Source organism: Montipora foliosa, chromosome 14, assembly GCF_036669935.1.
Source record: "Montipora foliosa isolate CH-2021 chromosome 14, ASM3666993v2, whole genome shotgun sequence".
Lineage (NCBI taxonomy): Eukaryota > Metazoa > Cnidaria > Anthozoa > Scleractinia > Acroporidae > Montipora > Montipora foliosa.
Genome location: NC_090882.1, coordinates 13,167,157 through 13,189,656, shown reverse-complemented (window position 1 = coordinate 13,189,656; position 22,500 = coordinate 13,167,157). Strand labels below are relative to the sequence as shown.

At 37.8% G+C, this 22,500-nt stretch overlaps 1 protein-coding gene across 3 annotated transcripts in view; it reads left to right on the top strand.

Moving 5' to 3' along the window:
- Nucleotides 1-22,500, top strand: part of LOC137985110 (disco-interacting protein 2 homolog C-like) — a 57,616-nt gene that overhangs the window by 14,938 nt on the left and 20,178 nt on the right. For all 3 annotated transcript variants that reach the window (XM_068832597.1, XM_068832598.1, XM_068832599.1), the window contains 19 exons: nt 631-683; nt 3,432-3,492; nt 5,196-5,269; nt 5,586-5,709; nt 6,562-6,656; nt 8,318-8,428; nt 9,161-9,284; nt 10,331-10,434; nt 11,253-11,355; nt 12,659-12,723; nt 13,461-13,554; nt 13,895-14,014; nt 15,225-15,339; nt 16,263-16,402; nt 17,305-17,441; nt 19,311-19,400; nt 20,006-20,133; nt 21,221-21,305; nt 22,277-22,327. In XM_068832597.1, the coding sequence (XP_068688698.1) occupies nt 631-683; nt 3,432-3,492; nt 5,196-5,269; nt 5,586-5,709; nt 6,562-6,656; nt 8,318-8,428; nt 9,161-9,284; nt 10,331-10,434; nt 11,253-11,355; nt 12,659-12,723; nt 13,461-13,554; nt 13,895-14,014; nt 15,225-15,339; nt 16,263-16,402; nt 17,305-17,441; nt 19,311-19,400; nt 20,006-20,133; nt 21,221-21,305; nt 22,277-22,327 (1,874 nt within the window). The remainder of the gene's footprint in view (nt 1-630; nt 684-3,431; nt 3,493-5,195; nt 5,270-5,585; nt 5,710-6,561; nt 6,657-8,317; nt 8,429-9,160; nt 9,285-10,330; nt 10,435-11,252; nt 11,356-12,658; nt 12,724-13,460; nt 13,555-13,894; nt 14,015-15,224; nt 15,340-16,262; nt 16,403-17,304; nt 17,442-19,310; nt 19,401-20,005; nt 20,134-21,220; nt 21,306-22,276; nt 22,328-22,500) is intronic.

Below are 22,500 nucleotides of genomic sequence, written 5' to 3'. Positions count from 1 at the left end.
TAATTATAATATTCAACGTGATCTTAACAAACAGTCCCAACTTTTGAGAAGAAACTATTAAAAGGCTATTTAATTGCTACTTCTTAATTCTTGCACTCTTAAGATTTCTAATTCTGAAATATCCTGGTCAAACTTGTATCTGCATGTACATGTACATGTACAGTGTAGGCTGGCCATTTTTGTTTTGGTTTGTATGTGTATCACACATTATATAACATGATAGGGAGTGAAGGATGCTTGTTAGGTGATGGCAAATCAAATCAGATTGAAACACCATTATCACCTAGGGTGTGTTCGTTCGACCATTATCCCTGAATAGGAGTAAAGTACATGGAATAAAAGTTAGAAATCCTTCATTTTACAGAGATTCACATTAAAATTGTCAAACACCTAATAAAATGCTATTTTAAACATGATAATCTTTATTAGATCCTTGTTGCTTCAAATCGTCAGACACACCGTTTTTCATCATCACTCCACGTTCAGTATTCTTATTTTGGAATAGGGTCAGTCAGACGCACATTTAGTGTGTACATTTACACGATACTCTGACTTTTAATGTCTTATGCTTTTTGCTTATTACAATGTTAATATGCCTTTCACTTGTCTTTAAATTCTGATTCATTGTAGTAACAAGCAGTCGAGTGTCCAGCAAAATTCAGCAACTTCTAAACACATTAAAGGTAAGCCGCTCGATCTCACGACTCCATCTCTCAAGTTTTTAAGGTTAGAGTTCCCAGCAAACTTAAGTGTTTAAATTATTTTGAGGTTCAAATTTTTTCTTGGCTTAAACTTTTTCAAACCAGTTCCAATTTGATTTCTTTGTCTAATATTCATTATCATAATCTCAAACAAAGGAAAATCAAAATTGAACTGGTTTTAAAAATTATTTTGAACCAGGAAAAAATTGAATTACAGCGTACAGTTCATAATTATACATTTACATGTACATGCAGGCTACGGCTTGAAATTAACAAAAAAATCCAGTCACAATTTTGCGACAAGATACGAAAATTTAGTCACAACTTTGCAAATGTTAGTTGCAAAATTTGCTGTGCTGCATTTTGTTGTCAAGTGCGTTTCGCATCTTGAAAATGTGTCGGTTAGCGTTTCGCATTTTAATGAATCAATGGAATCAACAAATGTACTCTTCTCTCAACCTTACGTGTAAACACGACGTGAATGAAACTGTTCAAGTCACGCAAGTATCACGCAAAGAAAAAATAAAGTCGTTTACCATTCAACGAAAATTTAGTCACAACTTTGCAAATGTTAGTTGCAAAATTTGCCGTGCTGCATTTTGTTGTGAGTGGTCTAGCAAATCTAAATATGAGCCCACAATACTTGTGTGTAAAGAAACTGCTGAAAATGGCAAATGATATTGAAGGAATGGAGTTAAATTATGCTACAGTTATTGCGCTATCTTCAGATTGAAAGAAAATTCATGGCAAGAAACAAAAATTAATAATATTTTGTTATTTCGTTATTTGTTTTACCAAAAGTAGCAGCAAAGTGGCAACTTCTAACCCTAATTTTTTTTTTTGAAAGAGCGAAGGGGAAATCAAGTCGCAAATTTGCAACTTCTCCAGATATTTTAGTCACAAAGGGAAAAAAATTAATTCAGTCGCATTTTGGTCGCAATTTAAAGCCCTGATTCGACATGTAAAACTTAAATTAGTTTCAAGATCACCATTACATGTATACTAGCAATCATACATTTTCTCTGTATGCAGAAATAATCATTTTTGGCACCATAAATCAGTAAAGACTTTCACTGATACAGTACTGTGCAAAAAGAATGCAAACGAATTTTGAATTCGGTTATTGTTCTCTCGAAATTTCGGCAAAATTTTGTCGAAATTTCGGAGGAAGAAGTGTGATTTTTCGGCCGAAATGCTGAGCCGCACGAAAGTTTGAACACAGGACGAAAATTCGCTAATCTGACAACGAAATTTCGGTTGGAGTTTATACGTACTGAAACGAAAATTCAAGAACCTAATCGAAATATCGTAATCTTGAAAATGTGTCGGTTAGCGTTTCGCATTTTAATGAATCAATGGAATCAACAACTGTACTCTTCTCTCAACCTTACGTGTAAACACGACGTGAATGAAACTGTTTAAGTCACGCAAGTATCACGCAAAGAAAAAATAAAGTCGTTTACCATTCAACAAATAAGTCAACAAATAAGCGACCATTCCGGTAAACGAAGAAAGAAGTTTCCAGTTTTTAATAGGTGCATTCCCAAACGTAATCTTTTCTACCATCAATAATAATTTAAAAATCCCACAGACTTTTGCTGAAAGCTCTCGTTGGCGACCACCCTCGATTGTTTATATTAAATTTTGGTCGCTTTAATGTGAAAATCGGCCCTCGCAAATTCCCGGGGTGATCACTTATGAAGGCTTCGATGGGCCTTTTTCAAACGTCAACTTAAATGTAAAAGGCAAATGCTCACTGCTAATTTTCGACAAGCACTGAAAATTTCGTTATATCGCAACGAAATTTCGCTCGAAAATTCGGGCGGCCATTGCAAAAGTTACACGAATTTTCACTTTTACTGAAACAATAGGCATTTCGAAAATTCGAGGAAGTTCACACAAAAATTTGTTTCGCCCGAAATTGCGTTATGTTTCGTCGAAAAGTAGCGAAAAGTGCCGAAAAGTAGCGAAATTCGTTTGCATTCTTTTTGCACAGTACTGTACATGTATTTTGTTCTCCAGGCAATGTGTATGTGCATGTAGATCATTCAACAATACACAAAAGGGTATTAATTTTTCTTTTGAAGTCTGACATACTTGAGCGCACACTTGTTCTCGTTTTTTGATTCATTGAAAAAGACGAAGGAAAAAAATAATTCTTCAAATGAGTATCTTTGAATGTTCTTCACTGGGAACATGAACTATTCGTGTTGAAGTGAACAAAAGGTACTGTATTTTTTAATGTGCGCAGTAAAATGTATTGGTTATTTTCAGGTACATGGAGCTTGCAGCATGCAAGTCTAAATATACCATGTACATGGAGCAACTTACTGTTACAACTACAGTACCATGTACGAGTACGAGTTCAGTACGAGTTTTGAGAATTTTTGAAACTCTTAGGTGAAGAAAGCCCTGATTGAGATCCTCGAAAAAAATTTCAAGGGTCTCAAAACTTGATCCTCGATCCTCAATTCTCTAATCTCAAAGCACGATCCTCGAAACTCGTTTTTCGATTCTCGAAAACATCGAGGATCGTGGATGGAGTTTTGAGTCAACACTGTCAACTTACTTTTGCATGGTACAAGTACTGTAACTGTAGCAATTATATTTTGCTGGCTTTGGGTTGACTGGATTCCATTTAGATAAATTAAATGAAAGATAGTTGATGTACTTGTATCATTCTACTTGTACATTAAAAGTGGATAATCATTACTTGTATTTGTTTTCTAGAGACCGAAACGAAAGCCACTGGAACAGTTTTATACAGAAAATGACGACGAACTCGTTGAAGGTAACAGTATTAATATATCATTGTAGGATTGAGTTCTCAAAATTTTATGTTTTCCTAGTTTCGGTAAATTGTTTTGAACAATTTAAGGGCAGTTCCTACTAATTGAAGATATTTTTGCCCCGGTGTGTGATTATGCAGGAAATGTAGATCTTAACAAGTGTTATTGAAATCCAAAAAGAAAATTGGGGGTAACCACGAATTTTTCAAAGATAATTCATGAATAATATTCGTAAGAAGCTTTAAAATACAAAGCAATGTATGATGTTCTTTCTCAAATTGAAGCTTAATTACATGTATCTCTCAAAATCTCTCAAATGCATGGTTATCCCAATTTTCTTTTTGGATACTAAGAATACTTACTAAGATCTTCTTTCTCCGGATAGTTTTAAACCGTGCAAAAATATCCAGGCTGTACTACAATGTAGTAAGCATCACCGATAGGGAACCCAAGTATCTTGAGATGCGCAGAACATATGCGCAATAACAATAGCAGGCACCGTCCTTAAAAGAACAACATTATGGAAAGAAAGTGGGACAAAAGGCTTCAGGTACATGTAGCCTCAACTTTCTCAACAAGTTTGTCGAGGAGCAAGGATGACACAGTCGGTTAGTGTGCGGCCCTGGTGCAAGAGGTCCTGAGTTTGATTCCGGGATCTCGCATCCTTGTTTCGACTCCTTTCCTTTCCGTGTAGCTAGTAGCTTTAAATACCCGTAAAACGGAGCACTGATGGAGAGGGGGCGGTAAAATGAGCGCAGCGTCGACCTCAGGTTTGTCAGTGATTAAAAGTTACTGTTACGAGTTATCGACATTAAATAAGGTCTACTTTACTTTACTTTACTTTAACAAAAATCATTTTGAACCCTTGCTTTTTATTTTAATAATGATTATTTCAAAGGTTGCTAATGAAGTGACCAGTCCTTTCTTTCAGTCATTTCTCGTAATTATGTTCATATTGGTCATGATGCCAAATGCACATAGCAATAATAACTATCCCATTGACTCCCAGGGGTTCCCCATTGACAAGTAAAATCATCTGGACCCGGTTGTTCAAAAGCCGATTAACGCTAATCCCAGATTAAAAATTAACCAAGGAGGTTATATCTCTACTCCCAAATGCTGTTCAACGCTGCTATTCGGCAAAACTTTACATCGGAGGAAGTCAATCTTGAAAAACAAAAATAAGCAAAAGAAACTTCCACCAAAAAGTGGAAAACGTGAAACAAAGTTTACGCTAATTCTGGATTAAGTTAATCGGCTTTCGAACAACCCGGCCCTGGCATTAAACTAAAATATTAAGTCTGGCCGTTTTATGCATCAAAGGGTTATTATTGACTTTGTTGTCTCCATCTCAGGGGTCCATGGGTTAACCCTTTGAAAAAATCCAAGCAATAATTTTGATAACAATTGGTCATAATTCTTGGAAAAATAATAAATAACGAAGACATTTTATTTAATAATTCAAGAAATCAGGGTTAATACACTGTATATGATCGATTTTCATATCATTAACCGAAAAAAAATTGGAAACAGAAGACTCAGAAAGGGAAATTTAGCCTCTGAGGTTTATTCTCAGAGGGAAAAATAAATGTCAGAGAACTATCAGTTTTTTTAATCTCCTTTGTGCAAACACAGCTAGTACATGTTATAGAATGATGTAGTTTTAATAAGTGATTTCCATTGTTGCATGATTATGTCTCTGTAGCTACCAAACCAGATCCAAATGCCCCACATCCTGAGGGCCAAACATTACGACCTGTCATTGGAGAATCACTTGAGGTATGGTAAAAAATAGTGTAATAATTGTACATGTATCTGTGATGATGATATCTGAAAAATAATAAATATTATTATTTTACATGTAAATTTGTAATTAATTAATGTGTTGTAGTTTTTGCACTCTTGCATGTTGTAAAAATCTAAACTCATGTGAAACTTACCTGGAACTTTGAGTTTTGATACTTTTGAATCTCTCAGCTTAAAGATGTACAGGACCGGTGCAAATGTATATGTAGATCTTACAATCAACCTTGTTGCCACTTATATAATTATTTAATTTATTATTACTGTATTAATTTTTGTTAATGCCCAACAGGTTTCTGAAGAGCTGCCAAAAAATTTAGAGGAATCAGTGAGCAGGTTTGCGTCCAAGTCACCAAAGGTTTCCTGCTTTTCAGTGGTGGACAGTCATGGGAAAACCTCCATCACTCTCACTTATGGTGAGTTTAGAAAGCCTTGAAATGTGATTTAAGAGGTCGGACCCATCAAAGAGTAGACATACACTGTAGTAGAAAGTAAAATATGTCATAAAAATTATATGTGTATGAGGGAAGGGTTAATTGATTGGACTTACTACATGTAGTACTTCTAAAGAGTAAGTTACCACCCCTGCGTAAGACTCCATTCGCGTTGCGCACTACAGGAATCACATTGTGCACTACAGGTAGTGATGGTAATCAGCTGAGATTTTATTATCAATCATCGGAAATAATCAGATTGACCCAACCAATTGATTATTGTTGTGGACGTCATGAAAACAAGACACCGAGGAGAGGACCCTGGGAACCAACTTGATCTTCGCAAACTGTTTATATCTGTTTTGCTTTCATCTACTCTTGTTACAGCACAATTACCCCAAGAGCTTCGCAACATCACATCGATTTTACTCGTTTAGATCATCAGTGAACCCTATTTTTTAAGACATGAATCATTTGCTCTTCTTACAATCTACAAAATATGATGTTCAAAATGAAAAAAATCACAATGTAAGAAGTTATCTTTTTAAATTTTTACACATTTACGTGCACATGACTTGTATGTTTCTAAAATGTGGTATAAATGTAATTAATTTTTTTCTTGCATGAAACTTAATTGTCCACAGAAATTACATCTCTTATTCTAAACTTGACAGGTGTTTTTTTCCTTTTTTCTTTCCCCAAATAGTTCTTTAGAACAGAATTTTTTAGCCTTGCCTTATTTTAGCCTGTAAAAACCGATTCAACAATTAAAAGTGTCCGTAATGATACTTGTGGCGTAGCTGCAAGTTTGATGGTCGTTGCATCATTTTACAGGTAAACTCCTGTCTAGATCGATGAAACTTGCATATGCTTTGCTGAATAAGGTTGGCAGTCACAAAGAGGGAACATCGATTATGACCGGAGATAGAGTAAGTTGCAATATTCACAATGGTTTATGGAATGTACATGTATGTATGCATGAAGTTTGAACACGTTACCTACATGTACGGGTACTGTAACAGTACACTGTATAGAGCGGTTTTCAGTTGAGTGTCGAAAGTACATGTAATTTCGCGAATTGCTTTGGTTTATGATTACTTCACTCAGTGAGTGGTTCAAAGTTCTCGTGCCACATTTTCAACGAATCAGAAGTGAAACCAAAACCAATCGTGCCTTGCGCATGCACATTTTTTGCCCTTTGTGTGGGCTACATGTAATTACTTCGAGTTTTGAGCGGTTTACTGGATTGTCTCCATCCTTTTTGATTGGCCAAAGTAATTACTTTGGTTTTGGTTTTATAACACTTGATTGAAATTCGCTCTAATAGCCAGTCATGTCGTTCCCTGCCAAGTTAAATTTTGCAACTGTGATTCACACAAAGCCTGACACTTTAACATGAAAAAATGTATGTAACATTAGGGAGCGTAAGCACACGATGTTGTTGAGCTGCAGACAAAAACTGGAAAAGATACTTACATGTAGCAATATAAACAAGGTGGTGTCAAGACAAGTTAACATCTTCTTACTTGTGGTTTCCATCCAAGGCTCAAAAACACTGCATGCTTAAAGTACACCTAACCTCAAGATTTGTACTTTAAGCAACAGTTATATATAAAATAAAGTAAAGTAAAGTCAAAGTCAATTTATTTAACATCGGTAGTTCCTTCAGATACGAAACTGGTATCATTGGAAGCCGAGGGTGCACCTTTTACCCCCTCCCTCTGTCAGTGCTCCGTTTCACGGATATTTAAAGCTATAGCTACACGGATCAGAGGAAAGTGGAAACAGACGTTGAAGTCACCGAGGATCGAACTGGGGACCCCTTGCTCCGAAAGCCACGCACTAGCCAACTGAGCTACGTATGCCTGCAAATGTTGGTTTTTGAGGAGAGGGGAAAACCGGATTACCCAGGGAAAAACCTCTCAGCTGAAGCAGAGTAGAGAACCAACAAACTCAACCCACATATGGCATAGAATCCGGGAATCGATCATTGGTGGAAGGCGAGTGCTCTCACCACTGCGCCACCCCTGCCCCCCTGCTTCCCGAGCATCTAGATTTTATGGGATATGTAAGAGAAAGATGCCGGCAATCATTTGTACCATGGCTGAGGCAGTGAGAGGCATGACCTACATTGTATTCCTTCGATGATGATTGTCATAAACTACTTTTCATTGTAGTTTTTAAAGAACTTTGGCAATGTATTTTTAATTAGTTCTTTATGTCATTGAAGGAATAGAATCATACACTGTACCTCTCACTAGGTTGGACAAATTAATGCCAGCTTTGTTACTCTCTTGTACCAAGCAAGTCAGACAACCTCCAGCCTGGAAAAAATCTCTGGCTTTGTTTTTAAATAAATGTTTTACTTTTAGTTGTGGTTAGTGTTGGTACATGTACACTGTAGTTACCTAAGTTTTGAATGGCGAAACACAATGTAGCACAAGGTGGGAAAAATGAGGTGACCCACAACTGAGACTGTGATGTCAGAATAATGAACAGTCAGTTGTAATCAAGCTTAGGACTTGAACCTTTGTACATGTAGAGTCATGTTTAGTGGTTTTCCAATAATGTTGAATATTTTTGATTGCAGGTTGCTTTAGTCTATCAAGTTGATGATCCTATCAATTTTATGACAAGTTTCTATGGATGTCTTATCGCTGGAATTATACCTGTTCCTATAGAACCACCAGCAAGCAAAGATGTTAGTAATATAATTATACAATATGAGCAGCATATCTTTATTACATTTACACTTCAAGTTTGTAAGTGTGATACAAATCTGACACGAATATTGCACATGTACATGTATAATTATGACTTATTAAACGTCAGCATTTAACTGTTAGTGTACACTTGGTATTTTTGGTGATTCAAGACTTTTTAACAGGGAAAATCGAAAGAAACATTTATATAAATGAAGAAAAATTTGTATCAGGTATACATGTACAGACATTGAGTAACAAAACATTTCTTCTGAATTATTAATGAGATTTATAAGTATTCATGAAGTATAATCATAGTTGTCTTGCCATGGTGTGAATATTGGCAGCATTACTTACAAGCCTTTCACCGACTGAACTGGCCGTCATCAAAGAGTTAAAATTTATCATCTGACGTTGCAGTAAAAACAAGTCAAATTTTGTGGGCAGACCTCTGAGTCCACAATATTTTGACCACTGTGATGACGAATACCATTGTTGATAAAAGTACAGACCATGCTGAGCCACGTTCATAATACATGTATTATTATTATTATTATTATTATTATTATTATTATTATTATTATTATTATTACTGTGTTAATTAAGAATTATTTTTATCCTACATGTACATATTAGATCATAATAATTCTTTTTCATGCAGAGAGCTCTGTGTTCTACATGTACATTCTCCTTTATTGATGGTAGAGCTGATTTTCCTTTTCTTTTTACAGTACCCTGGTTGTCAACAGATTGGATTTCTCCTTGGTAGCTGTGGTGTATCTTGGGCACTTACCTCTGATGCTTGTTTGAAAACTCTACCAAAAGATGACACAGGTCATGTCTGCACATTTAAAGGTAGGCTCCTACACGTATGTGTCATCTGACTGTTCATAAAAATTTAAGTTAATTATATACAAATTATTATTATTGTTATAAATAATTGTACTTGTTAAATTTATTACTGTGAGTAAAATTGTATTATGTTACCTCATCCCCAATGCTGCTAGCCTTTAATTTACATAATAAAAGTGCCTAACACCTCAGCACAATTTTCCACTTTATTTATTCTCCAAACTGGTCCCAAATACATTGTTGTCTTTAGAACCTTTTGATTGAAATGTCATCTTTTTTATTGGCTTTGAAAGACGAGGAGAGGGGTCATACTTTGATCCAAAACTGAGTAATGGTGGGGAATGGATTCAATACCTGGTTGACATCACAGACTGCTTTGCATTGAGATAGTTCTTTGAAAACAGCGATGCAAATTAATTTGTGACGTCAAACATGCAGGTATTGAACCCATCCCCCCTCATTGTTCGGTTATGGATCAAAGTATGACCACTTTTCCCATCTTTCAATAAAAAAGTGAAATTTGGATGATAACGGCAAATAAATAAAGTGGAAAAGTGCATTAAGGTGATAGGCACTTTTAACCCTTTCACCCCTGAGGGGCTCCCCACTGACGGGTAAAATCGTCTGGCATTAGACAGAGTAAAATCTGTAAGTGTCACTCTTAGGAGGGAAAGGGTTAACGGGGACATAGTCTCGGAGTCAGTGTAGCTGTTGTTAACCCTTTCACCCCTGAGGGGCTCCCCATCGACGAGTAAAATCGTCTGGCGTTAGACAGAGTAAAATCTATAAGTGTCACTTTTAGGAGGGAAAGGGTTAATAGTAATCTTATGGTTAAATTATTTGTCCTTTAAATTTTTAATCCCTTCTTTTATGACAATCTTGACAATACCTTGTACAAGTAATGTACAGTGTACATGTACATTGACTGCTGCCAAGGTTGCAGTTGCCTTTGTTAAGCCAAATGATTGACTTGCAGAGCAAGGTTTAACAATGATTTACTTTATTTCGGATTTATTTCATTTGATCTTTCTGTTCTGTCATCACGATAGGCTGGCCCAAGTTGCAATGGTTTGTTACAGCAAATCTTAACAGACACCCAAAAGACTGGCAACCACCCTCAAATTTGGACAGAAGCTCACCTGCCTACATAGAGGTTTTGTGATCATTGTTAACCATTAAATCATATTTTGTAGACATGTATTCTGCCAGTAAATTCTAATGAAGTCAAGTTATCTTTCCTGCAGTGACCTCTCTTGTGATGCCATGCACACACCATGCTCAGAGTCTAATATTTTCATGGAAACGTGCTCTAGGAACACAGAATCAAGTGAACTATTCACCAGGGCTTAAGAATAGCATTGGATGTTGACGTTGTTAAAAACAATGAAAACAATTTTTACATCTCACACAGTAATGGAAATCAGATTGCTAATTTGAAAAATCACTGCTTAAAAACTGAAAACAACCCACATTCAAGGAATTAAGCCTGAAACACATTGGTGTAGGGCAAAGTGCTGCTTTCACAACCATGTCAAGACAGGGCCCCCAAATGAAAACTGTGGTGATGGATGGGGAAGCAGTTGGACATTTAATTGTCTCTAAAATCGTTGCTGATAATAAGCAAACCAAGCTGAGTATGGCCTGGAGTATAGACATGGCTTTCATGTACATGTATGTTACAGTTAAAGAGAGGATTGTCCAGTACACGCAAACTGAAGGGGGTTGACTTTCAGGAAAAATGATTTGACAAGGGGAAGTCAGGTTTGCACTCACTTAAAGAATGAAGCCTACCTGATGTATTTTAAACTCTTTTCACACCTTATCTGTGTCTCACATGCAACATTAAAGGGTACAACAAATTTACACGGTGACTACACCTTGCAGACGGAAGGTCAACAGCAATGACCGACCAGACTAAGCTTGTGTACATCAGACATGTCAACCATATTAACAGTACTTTCTTATGATCAGTCCACTGTAGGCAAGGATGGAGCAGTAATGGGTGTCACTGTTACAAGGATGAGTATGAATCTTCACACTCAAGTTCTAAGTCAGGCCTGTTCCTACACTGAAGGTAAATTTATGCATAACAGTCATGTAACATGTGTTCCAAAGGCCCTGTGCACTGATTTGCTGGATGCTCTGACTCATTCATGAAATCATTAGCTAAATACCACATACATACATACTTAAGTGACCGCTCCCCATGGGGGCTTTTCAGGGCCAATGAAACACAACGAAACGACGGAACAGAACAACAACAATTGTTAAGAATCCCAACTGGCCGGAGGCAAACCAGTTGGCTATTTACAAGTGCAGCAGGGAAGTTGAACCAGGGACTACCAGGATCAAATGCAACGAGTGGTCAGAGCGGGTCTTGAACCCAGGATCTCTAGATCTCAAGGCATGCGCCCTAACGCCACCACCACCTTTTGTTATATATATAACCCTTCTTAACTTTCAAATTTACATTGTGGCTGTAGATCCGAACGAAATTTTTATAGTTTTAATTATGGTTCCAGAGCAGGAAAACAATATTTTTGGTTTCACCTTTTGTTGTTAACTTATTAACCCACTGACACCTCAAAGGCCCTACGACACCCCCAGTCGATGAGTAAAAATAATCATCTGGCCTCGGTTGCTCAAAAGGTGGATAATGCTATCCACTGGATAAATCACTATCCAGCGAATAAACAATAGCAAAACCAATTGAGTTATCCAGTGGATAGTGCTATCCACCCTTCGAACAACTGGGGCCTGGTGTTAGACAGAGTAAAATCTGTTATTGGTCTCACTTCCAGGGGTCCAACATGTATACTATCCTGTACTGTCTTCTGGCCACCCTGCTACATCCCCTCGCTGGTAATAATTATAGATGCACAGTGATTTTGATAAGGGTCACAAAATGCCCCATTGCTGCTCTCCCCAACTCCAATATCACTTGCGTGTGGGAATACGAACAACTACACTTTGCCCGAACAATGGTCCTGGTCTGCATTTACCATCAACAATACATAACGCTAACCCTTACGTTTACCTTATTGCTAGAAACGGGTAGCAAATGCTTAGACTTAAAGGGACACTTCTTGTTGGATGTCAAAATTTCGTGTGCATCTCATTACTGTATCTGCATTTCTGGGCATACTGCAAGTCTTTCCTCATTGCTGCAGTGTTACAAACTTAATACATACACTATAAAATAATACACCTATCAACTAACTCACAAGCTTCAGGAATCCTCTTGCATCATAGGATATACAAAAAACTGCTGACCACTGTAGACACAATGGTGCTACATACTGTATCTGTTAAAACTGCATTTAACTTTAGTTTCATGTGATTGCAGTTTGACTGTTGACTTTTCTCTTTTCTTTAAGGTGAAATAATGATCAGCGTTCTTGATCCAAAAAGGGAAGTGGGATTGTGGCATTCGGTGTTAACAGTAAGTACACATACAACACTGGAAGTTAAGAATGTCTTGATCATTATCACTAGCACTTCTAATATTATTGTAACGATGGCTTGAATTATTCAATTAACACACTGCTCTGTGCAATGTTAGTGTGTTTAATGGTATTTTCTGTGCTGTCAACTTGATCAAAGGGTAATCTTGGTGACCTTAACAATTTTCATTATTCATCTTTAAATCCTGAAGTAATATTTTGACTCTATAATGATCGACAAAAGTATTTGAGACACTGCTGAAGAGACCAGTAAATTCTTCTTTGTATTATTACATTTTTACCACTTGCACTTCCTCCCCTCCCCCATTTAATGTTAGTGACAAAAAAAAGGAAGTCTTGGCAATAAAAAAATGTTTGGGGGAGGGGGTTAGATGGAAAGTTGTCCAACATTAATTATAATATTTTCTGAAAAGGGTTTAGTATCTCAACCTTTGTGTCACTTTCTGTAGCTCCTGCTGGACCAACACCCACTTTCTTTAGATAATTATATATCTGGGTGGACTCTAGTCCCAGCAGGACTTTAAACCAATGGCTCCATCTCATGACACAAGCTTGTTAAAATTTTTTGAGATGGCAAAAGACCCGCATACTGTCTGTATTAATGTTGCTTCCATTGATGGTTGTCTTTGAGACCTCATCAAGTGGCAAATTGCCTACATTCTTGAGAGCTTCAATATTTTATTACTTATTATGATGTGCGCCTTGTTTCCTTCAGAGTGTCATGAATGGCATGCATGTAATTTACGTTCCACCATCTGTCCTGAAAAATTTTCCTGCCATGTGGCTGCAGGTGGTAACGAAACACAGAGGTAAATGACAGTGATGATTATAATGACTTAATGATAATAGAACAACGACTGCTTTATAGGTGACTTTTTGTAAACCATGAGGAAATAAGCTAGCTACTGTAATACACAGTTTTCAATTTGAACACTATACGAATATGTAAAGTATGTACAGTTCAACATAATTATTATCCAAAAGCAAGCTCCATTTTTGCGGATACTGTAATTATTTTGCATGAGGTGGTCATTATCAGAAGACAAAAATCTCTATAACCACCCAACTTGACCCAATTGAATTATTATTACCAGTTGTGTTACTGTAATCCATTGACTTGTCACTTCTGAACTGCCCCCCATTCTTTAGCAACATGTGCATTGGTGAGCTCAAGGGACCTTCATTGGTCACTGCACGCAAGCAAAGATGTGAAAGATATCAATCTTACTACCATCAGAATGTTGTTACTTGCTGACAGAGCTAATCCATGTAAGTCTCGATAATAATATTATTATTACAGAAGAATGTCACCCACCATAATTATATAATTATAATATATAATTACAATGTATTTGACATTCTTCTGTCAAAAAGCCTAAGCCGTTAGTTGACCACTGGATAGTCTTGTGGTATTTTGTTTACAGTTGCTCCTTTTTCTTCAAGCTGTTGATGATGTTAAAAGAACTGGTTGGTTGAGAAAGTTTAATCTATATTACATGATGAGATCTAGAGGGGTCTAGTAGCTGTTAAGAAATAGCCATTGGCAGAGAAAGGACCACAAGTGCTGGAAGGCATGTGCTTCTCGAGGAGTCGAAGGGCAATGTTTCTCCTGGAAGTTATTAATTTTTACAGTGTGTTTCACAAAACTTTGGACAGGTGGTTTGCAAAGTTCATTTTAAGTTCTCAAAGTTCGCATCAAGCTTGAGAATTTCATTATGTAACAGTCAATCAAATGGCAAATGTTGAAACAAACTAGCAAATTTCATGCCAGACTTTGCGGGAATGTGGCGAAGTCTTCACCACTGAGCACTCATCAAAAATGCACTGTCCTTAGATCATTGCTAGCTGCACAAGCTGCTGAATATTTTCATTTTCAAGAGTCAAGGATTCCTGCAGAATAATGCTGACTTTCTTAAGAGAATAACCAAGATCTTGCATTAAGCTGTGGTTGTTAGTTCCCTGCTTGCAGAGGTCTCTTTTCTTTTAGCATTCACTGGGCTGATGAGTACAGTGAAAGTGACCTATGCCATGGGTTGAAAGTCACAGTGTTGAGCATGCGCGGCGTTTACTTAGCGAACAAATCCTCACGTGATAGTTCATGTTGTGTGGGCTCACTTAACAACAGCGGAAATTACACAGCGAGCTCAAGTCGCAGTCAGCAAACATATAATGGGGCATGCGGTTTGATTGTGAATGGCAGTTGGATCAAAGTGAGTTTTGACCCATAGCAGAGGTCTAAATTCCCATACTCGTCAGCTCAGCAAAGGCAAAAAGAACATAGTGCCAGTTGGTAAGTTACTTAATTAAAGAGACGGAACCCCCAGTCTCACTGGAACACTTACTATTGTCATGTTGAACTATGGTTCCAGAAGCTTTAAATAAGTCATTGACGTTGTGGTATGAATCGATCACCTAATTTTTCTCCTTCTGAACTTATACATGTACATGTAGATTGAAATTTTCATTTTGTTTTGCACAGGGTCGCTATCAGCATGTGACTCATTTCTTAGTGCATTTGAGGCTAAGGGTCTCAAACCGGAGGCACTGTGTCCTTGTGCCAGCTCATCAGAGACCATGACAATCTCATTAAGAAGGTAAATGCAATTAATACGACAGTTATCTTTTAAATTCGTAAATAAGGTGTCCATTTTTCTCATGCCAAGCCTAATGTACACATTTTTGTTCCTTCAAAGACTTCCTTATTCATTAATGACAGCCAAGAAATTATTTTTTCTTTGTGCTAAACATCCTCACTAGCCTCACTTTGGAGCAAAAATTCTTTGAATTTGTTCGTGCTAACGAGGCTGTGAGGATGATTAGCATAAAGAGAAAAGAATAATTTCTTGGCCGCCATTTATGAATACGGTCTATTTTGCCTACGTATCAAACATTGCATTTAAAGCATGAAAATTTGGATTCATCAAACGAGGTAGTAAAGGTCAAGTAGGCAACTTTCACAATAGCGTCATTTGACTGCAACTACCAGAATTCAGTTTGTTTTTCTTTTCTTATTTGAATTTTGTATTCCCAGCAGGGTAAAAATGACAATTACTCTAATTAGCATGAGACAAGCAAAACCTGAAGGATTCTTGGACTTGTAGTTAAATGGGGTCATTTTACAAATGTCCTATTGCCATTGAAAATGAAAATGGCTAACTTCTCGAGTGTTAACCCTTCATGACTGCAGTTTTTTTTCGTGTGATCTGAGACTCAACTACTCACAAGTTCTAAATGTCAATTCTCCTCACTGATTGTTGTAAATGCACTTATCGTCACTTCGGGGAATTTAATGATAATTTCAAAAAATTATTTGAACAAAAGTCCTTCAGTTGTAAATTTCTTTATTCTCATCACCTGTCTGCTTGATAATGTACTGATCTTGCAAGAAGAAAATATTTATCCATCACTCTTGGGATTGAAAGGGTTTACACAGTTACTTGTTCTTCATTAACTTGTGTGTTGTGGTTTTAAGGCTTGCACGCTCTCTTTAGTTATGTTTCTTTGTTCCATTTTGCAGACCTGGCAAACCAGGTACAACTGCCACTGGTCGTGGTGTGTTGTCGTTATCGGGACTGAGTCATGGAGTGGTGCGGGTTGACAAAGAAGGATCCCTCACCTCTTTGACTCTGCAGGATTGCGGCATTGTGCTTCCAGGAGGTACATAGCATAGCCCCCTCTCTCAATAGGTCACCTTTGTTTTCCTCGTGCATGTACTTACGGGCAGAAATTGCATTATAGAGATTACTCTTTCATTCCTAACACACGCATTCTCACATCAGGCCGCAAGAGTCAATATGGCGTGGTTTATCTGGACAAGAGAGACTGGTTTCTCTTTCTTAGTTCCTCGCAATCAAATCTCACGAAAGTGTTGGTTGCTTTTTTGGCGCAATGTTAGAACCGTTTGAACGGCCTCCGCACAACTTTGTTTTTACGTCCAACATTTGCCCAACATCCGTTCAACTTTAGTTGAACGAATGTTGGTCAAATGCTGAAACCGTTTAAACGGGCATTAAAGTTCATTGAAAATGATGAATTTTAAGAAATTTGTTTACATGTAAATTTGGATCTTTTTTTTTCATTTTCGATTTGGGGGAGAATTGTAATATGTTACCTAGATCGTATAGCTGGGCAGTCTCTCTCAGTCATGTAGTGGAATGCCAGAAATTGATAACTTGAGACCTCCTCTGTCTAAGAGTTTGAAAGTTTGAGTTTGAAAGTAAGAATTACAGTGAGGGCTTTAAGGCTAAATGTGAAGTAATGTTATTGCAATTACTCCACAATATGGTTTCGCATGCAAAAATTTAAGGTTATATGAAGTTTCGCACTGTTAAAATTGAGAATAAAAAAATGCATACATTTTTAACCGAATCATTCCATGTTGTCGAGTGGAAGGTGCCAAAGCAATGTATGGAGTGTATAATGCACATTCTCTACTTGCAAAGCCATTCTTTGTGATTATTACCTATTCTGTTGTTTAGTTCTCATTGTTTTTATGGTCGTTGTTCCTCTTCTCTCCGTTGTTAATGTCGTTTTTTTTTTCTCTTTCATTACCCTTGAAGCCAAGATAGGTGTTGTGAGAGTGGACGGTCCACCATACTTGTGTAAAAGTGACGAGGTTGGTGAACTGTGCATATCAAGTGGAGCCACAGGGAGTGCATACTGGGGACTCGCGGGCAAAACAAATTACACGTTCAAGGTAACTGGTTAATTTGCCTTCCACCTTCAATTAAAAGAGTTATTTTGATTGTACCAGACTTGGGAAGCGGGATTTTGAGTTTAGCGTTACGTGTGAGTAACGGTCAGTAACGGAAGCAACAGTGAGCTTCTCGTCACAGCGTGGTTGAGGCGAAACTATTACTAACAAATTAATCAAATACACGAACCGGATAATGATCTCCAAATCTCAGCTGCATGTAATAGTGCACTATTTTTTTTGTTTAAGTGAAGGATTGGAAATCGTTTGGCTTTCGTTTTGTAAGACTGTCCATTTCCATACTACATGTAGAGCTAACGAAAGTGGTTTTTGTGGGAGTTGCCCTCTGAAGACAATTTGAGTATCGACTTCGTTATCCAACCCGTCTTGCAATACTCAAAGATCATTTCATTGCCACCGCATTGCAGCTTAGGTGAAAGGAAAAGGAAAGGAAAGGAACTTTATTTAAGTGTCTAGTCGATTTAGCGCTGGAGCACTAATTGGAGATATACCAAACATTGCGAGTTCATTCAATTCTGGAAAATGACCATCTGTGAATTTTGCTTACTTGACTTTAACCTTACAACAAACTGCATTGGGGCAACAATATATGTTGAACTGCATTTAATTCTGTCCGGACAATATACCAGGACGTCTGATACATCTCCCGAAATACAGATCTATTCAAGAGAATATTGATTGGATTTTTATTCCAAATGTTCAAAAACATTGGTGAGATTACCATTCCCCTTATTAACACGGATGAAGTGATATATGAAATGGATCATATATGAACTGCGGATATGAAGTCAAGTGAAGCTATGATATCGATCCTCGCAGTTATGAACGCAATGTTTGCAAAAATTGCGTTCATAACTGCGAGGATCATAGCTTCACTTGATTCCCCCTATTCTTGTTATCCTATCTTTATCCTTTAGCTTCTGTGATTGATTTAATTTTTCTGTAACGCAAATATAAAGCATGTAGGTGACATGTCTTCATAGTAATTGCCCCGATTAGCCACACTATTTGCAGGTAGTCTGTGTTTGTAATACGCCATTTCCAAGTTCATGTCTGCCTTCTCTTCAAAGCGAGTCTAAATGCGAAGTTTTTGTGATGGTAATTAGTTCTACTTTACATATGAATGAAACTAATTTTCATAACAAAAGCTTCGCAATTAGATTCGCCTTGAAGAGGAGGCAGACATGAACTCGAAAATGGCCAATTCCATTTTGATTGAAGGGGTAGTTTCTAAAGAAACTGTGGTGCTGCGTCGGTGGGGAAGTAGTATACAAAAATTTGGTTTTATCAACGGAGTTGATAATGTAAATTGGCCACCGTACAGAGATTCTAAAAGCTGACGTTTCGAGCGTTAGCCCTTCGTCAGAGCGAATCCATTTTGGATTGGTATTGTAGTTTTTGTAGTGGGCTGCCTGTGGTGCGCAGGAACCATAGTTACGCTAATGGCCCGATCTTTTTGCTGATCTTCTCTCGTGTTCCCTTGTTGATGATTAACTATCGGGCAAACGTACGCGACGCCTTGCCGATCTTTGTTCGTTTTCTCTCGTCACTGATCCAAAGATCCGGTTTCCTTTGCAGAGAGGTAATGAAGCCAATTGCGTGCATAGGAGGTCGTTTGACTGCTTGTTTGGCTATGTTCGAATTCTCCTTGTGTAGACCACTCGTGAACTTATAGAATGCCTATTTGTTGTTGCTGTTGTAGTTGTTGTCTGACAAAATCCTTTGCTAGTTATTCAGTCAGTCATTTTTTTCACCACCCCCCCCCCCCCCTCCTTTCATTCATTCATTCATTCACACTTACTAGAACCATTTAATTTTGCTGTTTTGTTAAATTGCGTTTTGTCTTTCTAGTTACAACCAACATTAGATGACGGAGCACCATTTGAACAGTATCCACTCAGTGACTTTGTTCGAACTGGTTTACTGGGATTCTTAGGACCTGTAAGAAACAGTTTTCATTTAATTTAATTTACACTCAACAAAAATACCGGTACGCGATTCTGATTGGAAAGAGGAGTGCAATAAAATGGTCACAGATTTGTTCTGGAGTCCCAGTTAAGTTGCTGTGGCAACCACGAGCGGCAGCTACCAAGAGAGGCGATGTGGAAAAAATAGCCGTCTGTTTCCTACTTTTCAATAAAAAAAAGATGCAAAATATATAAATATAAAAGAAAAGAGAAAAACGATAATACAACTAATATTACTCACACTTGGATTAAAGCTTTTTTTCATACCTGGGGTGTGAGCCTAACAATAATGTTGAAGGTTATTTCAAGGGTGGTTTTGAAATTCTTTTGGGTACAAGTTCCCCCACAAGGTTTATGTTACATACCCCTCCCCCCCCTCCCCCCCCGGTTGTCATGCACTTCCTGGCATGCATCGATCCCTTTTATTTCTTCTTTGACGTGAAAATGTGAGTTTTGCAATAATAGCTTTCATACCAGAGAGACTCGCTTTTTTTGTATCCTGGATTTTTTACTTGATCGGATGATGTCCTACAAGTTGTCGAGAAGTTAAGATTCATTTTTCTTTTACTTCCGCTCAAGGGTGGACTGGTGTTTGTGTGTGGTACAGCAGATGGCATAATCAAAGTGAGTGGTAGAAGACATAACTGTGATGACTTAAAAGCCACTATCCTGGCTGTGGATCCAATTAAATTTGTCTACAGAGGCAGGTCAGTCATTAAACGCTATAGGGCTATGGAAGGGTTACATTTTCGCACACGTTTGCCGTGTAGCACTTATATTTCAACGCTCACATGGTTTACAGGGGTAGAAAACTAGCACTTCACATTACCCTTCATAGTTAATTCTGTTGAAATAAAAGTGCTACACGGCCAACGTTTGCGAAAACTTAACCGTTCCTTGTACTTGTACATATTCATTGCCATGAAATTGTCATCTCCAATTCCTACGGCCTGCTCTCGTTTGGTCTTGTAGCTCAGTCGGTGGAGCGGCGGTGATCTGGCCCGAGGGTCTCGGGTTCGGTTTCCACCCAGTCCCTAGTTAGAGTTTTCTCTGTCCTTGCGTGGGCCCAATCCTATTAGTAGGGCTAAAGCTCACATGGTTTACATGGATAGAAAACTAGGACTTCACATTACTCTCCCATAGATATAGAGCTAGGTTGCGCGCTCTCACATTCCACATCAACGGGGTCGACGAGATGGTCGACTCCAACACAAAATTTATATATATTTGACTTATTGCTGTAATTTTTTGACTGTTGCAACTCGTCTGCTATCTAGAGTGTGAATCAACGGTCCAGGAAATATACATCTTAGACGGCTTTGTTGTTATTCGAGAAGAACGGAAAACTGTCGTCGTCTCTTCACTTCCTCCAAGCAAGTCAAAAGCACAACATCATTTCGCTCCTATAGGGGGTTAGGGCCAAAAACAATACAGTACGTACCCCCAACAGCTCGGGTAGCTCTAGCGTCAGAAATGAAAACTCTACTACGAAAGCGACCACCTTTACTTTCTTTTGTCGTTTTGTTAAGTAGACCTACTGCCCTCATTTCCAAACAAAAATTCTTTTGAAATTTGTGTCTTTAAGCGCTTATATACGTCTGCGTTCGCAGTCTAGCAGTGAATCCCCTCTAGAGAATTGGTTTGAAAACCGGTTAAAGCCTCCTTAAACTCTGAGCATTCTGGGCTCATCTTAGAAACCTAGGTTTAGGTCACATTGCCAGCGTGGCATGTGAGAATTTAGTTTTGTGACACAGCATCAGTACACTCTTTAAATTCTTGTCCTTTTTCTTCCAGAATTGCTATTTTCTCAACAACTGTTCTTAAAGATGACAGAATAGTTGTCGTCGCTGAGCAGAGGCCACAGTGCACGGAAGAAGAGGTTGGTAAAAAGAGACTGAACCATTATTGGAGTGTTCTTTATGGGACAGGTGCAGGAGTATTGAGAAGTTGAGAATGCGAACCAAATGACTGCCTCACAAGTTGAAGTGGGAAAAGAAGCATGTTAAGCCATTGACTCCTAAACCATCTGTAAAATTAATTGTCCTAAATTATCGTCCTAAATTGTCTGGCGTTAGACAGAGCAAAATCTGTGAAGTCTCTCTCCTAGGAGTCAGTTTGTCAAGACGTTGAGATTATCACAGTTATGAAAGGAAATTCTGAAAAATCAGACCTTCCTTTCGCTACTGCTTATATTATGTAGCGATTATTACGAACTCACAATATGTCCAGCTACCAGTTGGCTAGATGGCTCAAATGGGTAGAGCACAGCATGTTTATCGCAAAGTACCAATGAAGCTTGAGTTTTGGTTACTAAAAACCCTTTGACTCCAGAGGTTTATTCGCCCCTCAATTTCAATACTCTGTCAGGTAGACAAGAATTGAGAATTAAGATTATTATCACCATAAGGATATGATTCTGATATAACACCAAATTCTCATTACCTGTCAATGAAAAATATATGGAAGTAGTTAGGAGTATTAACTTTTATATCGTGGTAGTCAAATGGTTAAGAAAGCTTCGTAACTGCTATGATCTTTAAAAATCTTAACGAGGTTTAAAGTTGCCGCTCGTCTGTTTTTGCGAGTCAGTGTGCAGTGTAGCCCCGTTGTCGCGGCTTTGGAATTGCATAAGAATGGTATGGATTCATTGAAAGCTTCGAACGCTTCTCTTTTGACTAATTTATACATGTTCTGTTTTTTGTTTTGTTACGATTTGAGTGGGTAACTTCTGTGCAATGTACTTGGTACTTTTTCGCTGTTTCATTTATATACATGGAATGAATTTTCTTCAAATTGCAACGAAAGGACCGTATGGTGTATTTTGTCTCAACACATGTCTTTGCTTTTCAGAGTTTTCAGTGGATGAGCCATGTTTTACCTGCGGTCGACAGCATTCACAATGTATGTAACTGTCATCGACTACCAACAGTCGTCCTTTCGCTTAGCTATCGTGCGATAACATGAGATTGACGTGCGCATGAGCATTGCGAGCGATGAAGGTGCGGGAAATATTCGTCTAGCTCTCCATGGACACTAAGCGAAAGAAAGACTGGGTGGTTGCTAGTCAAGAATAA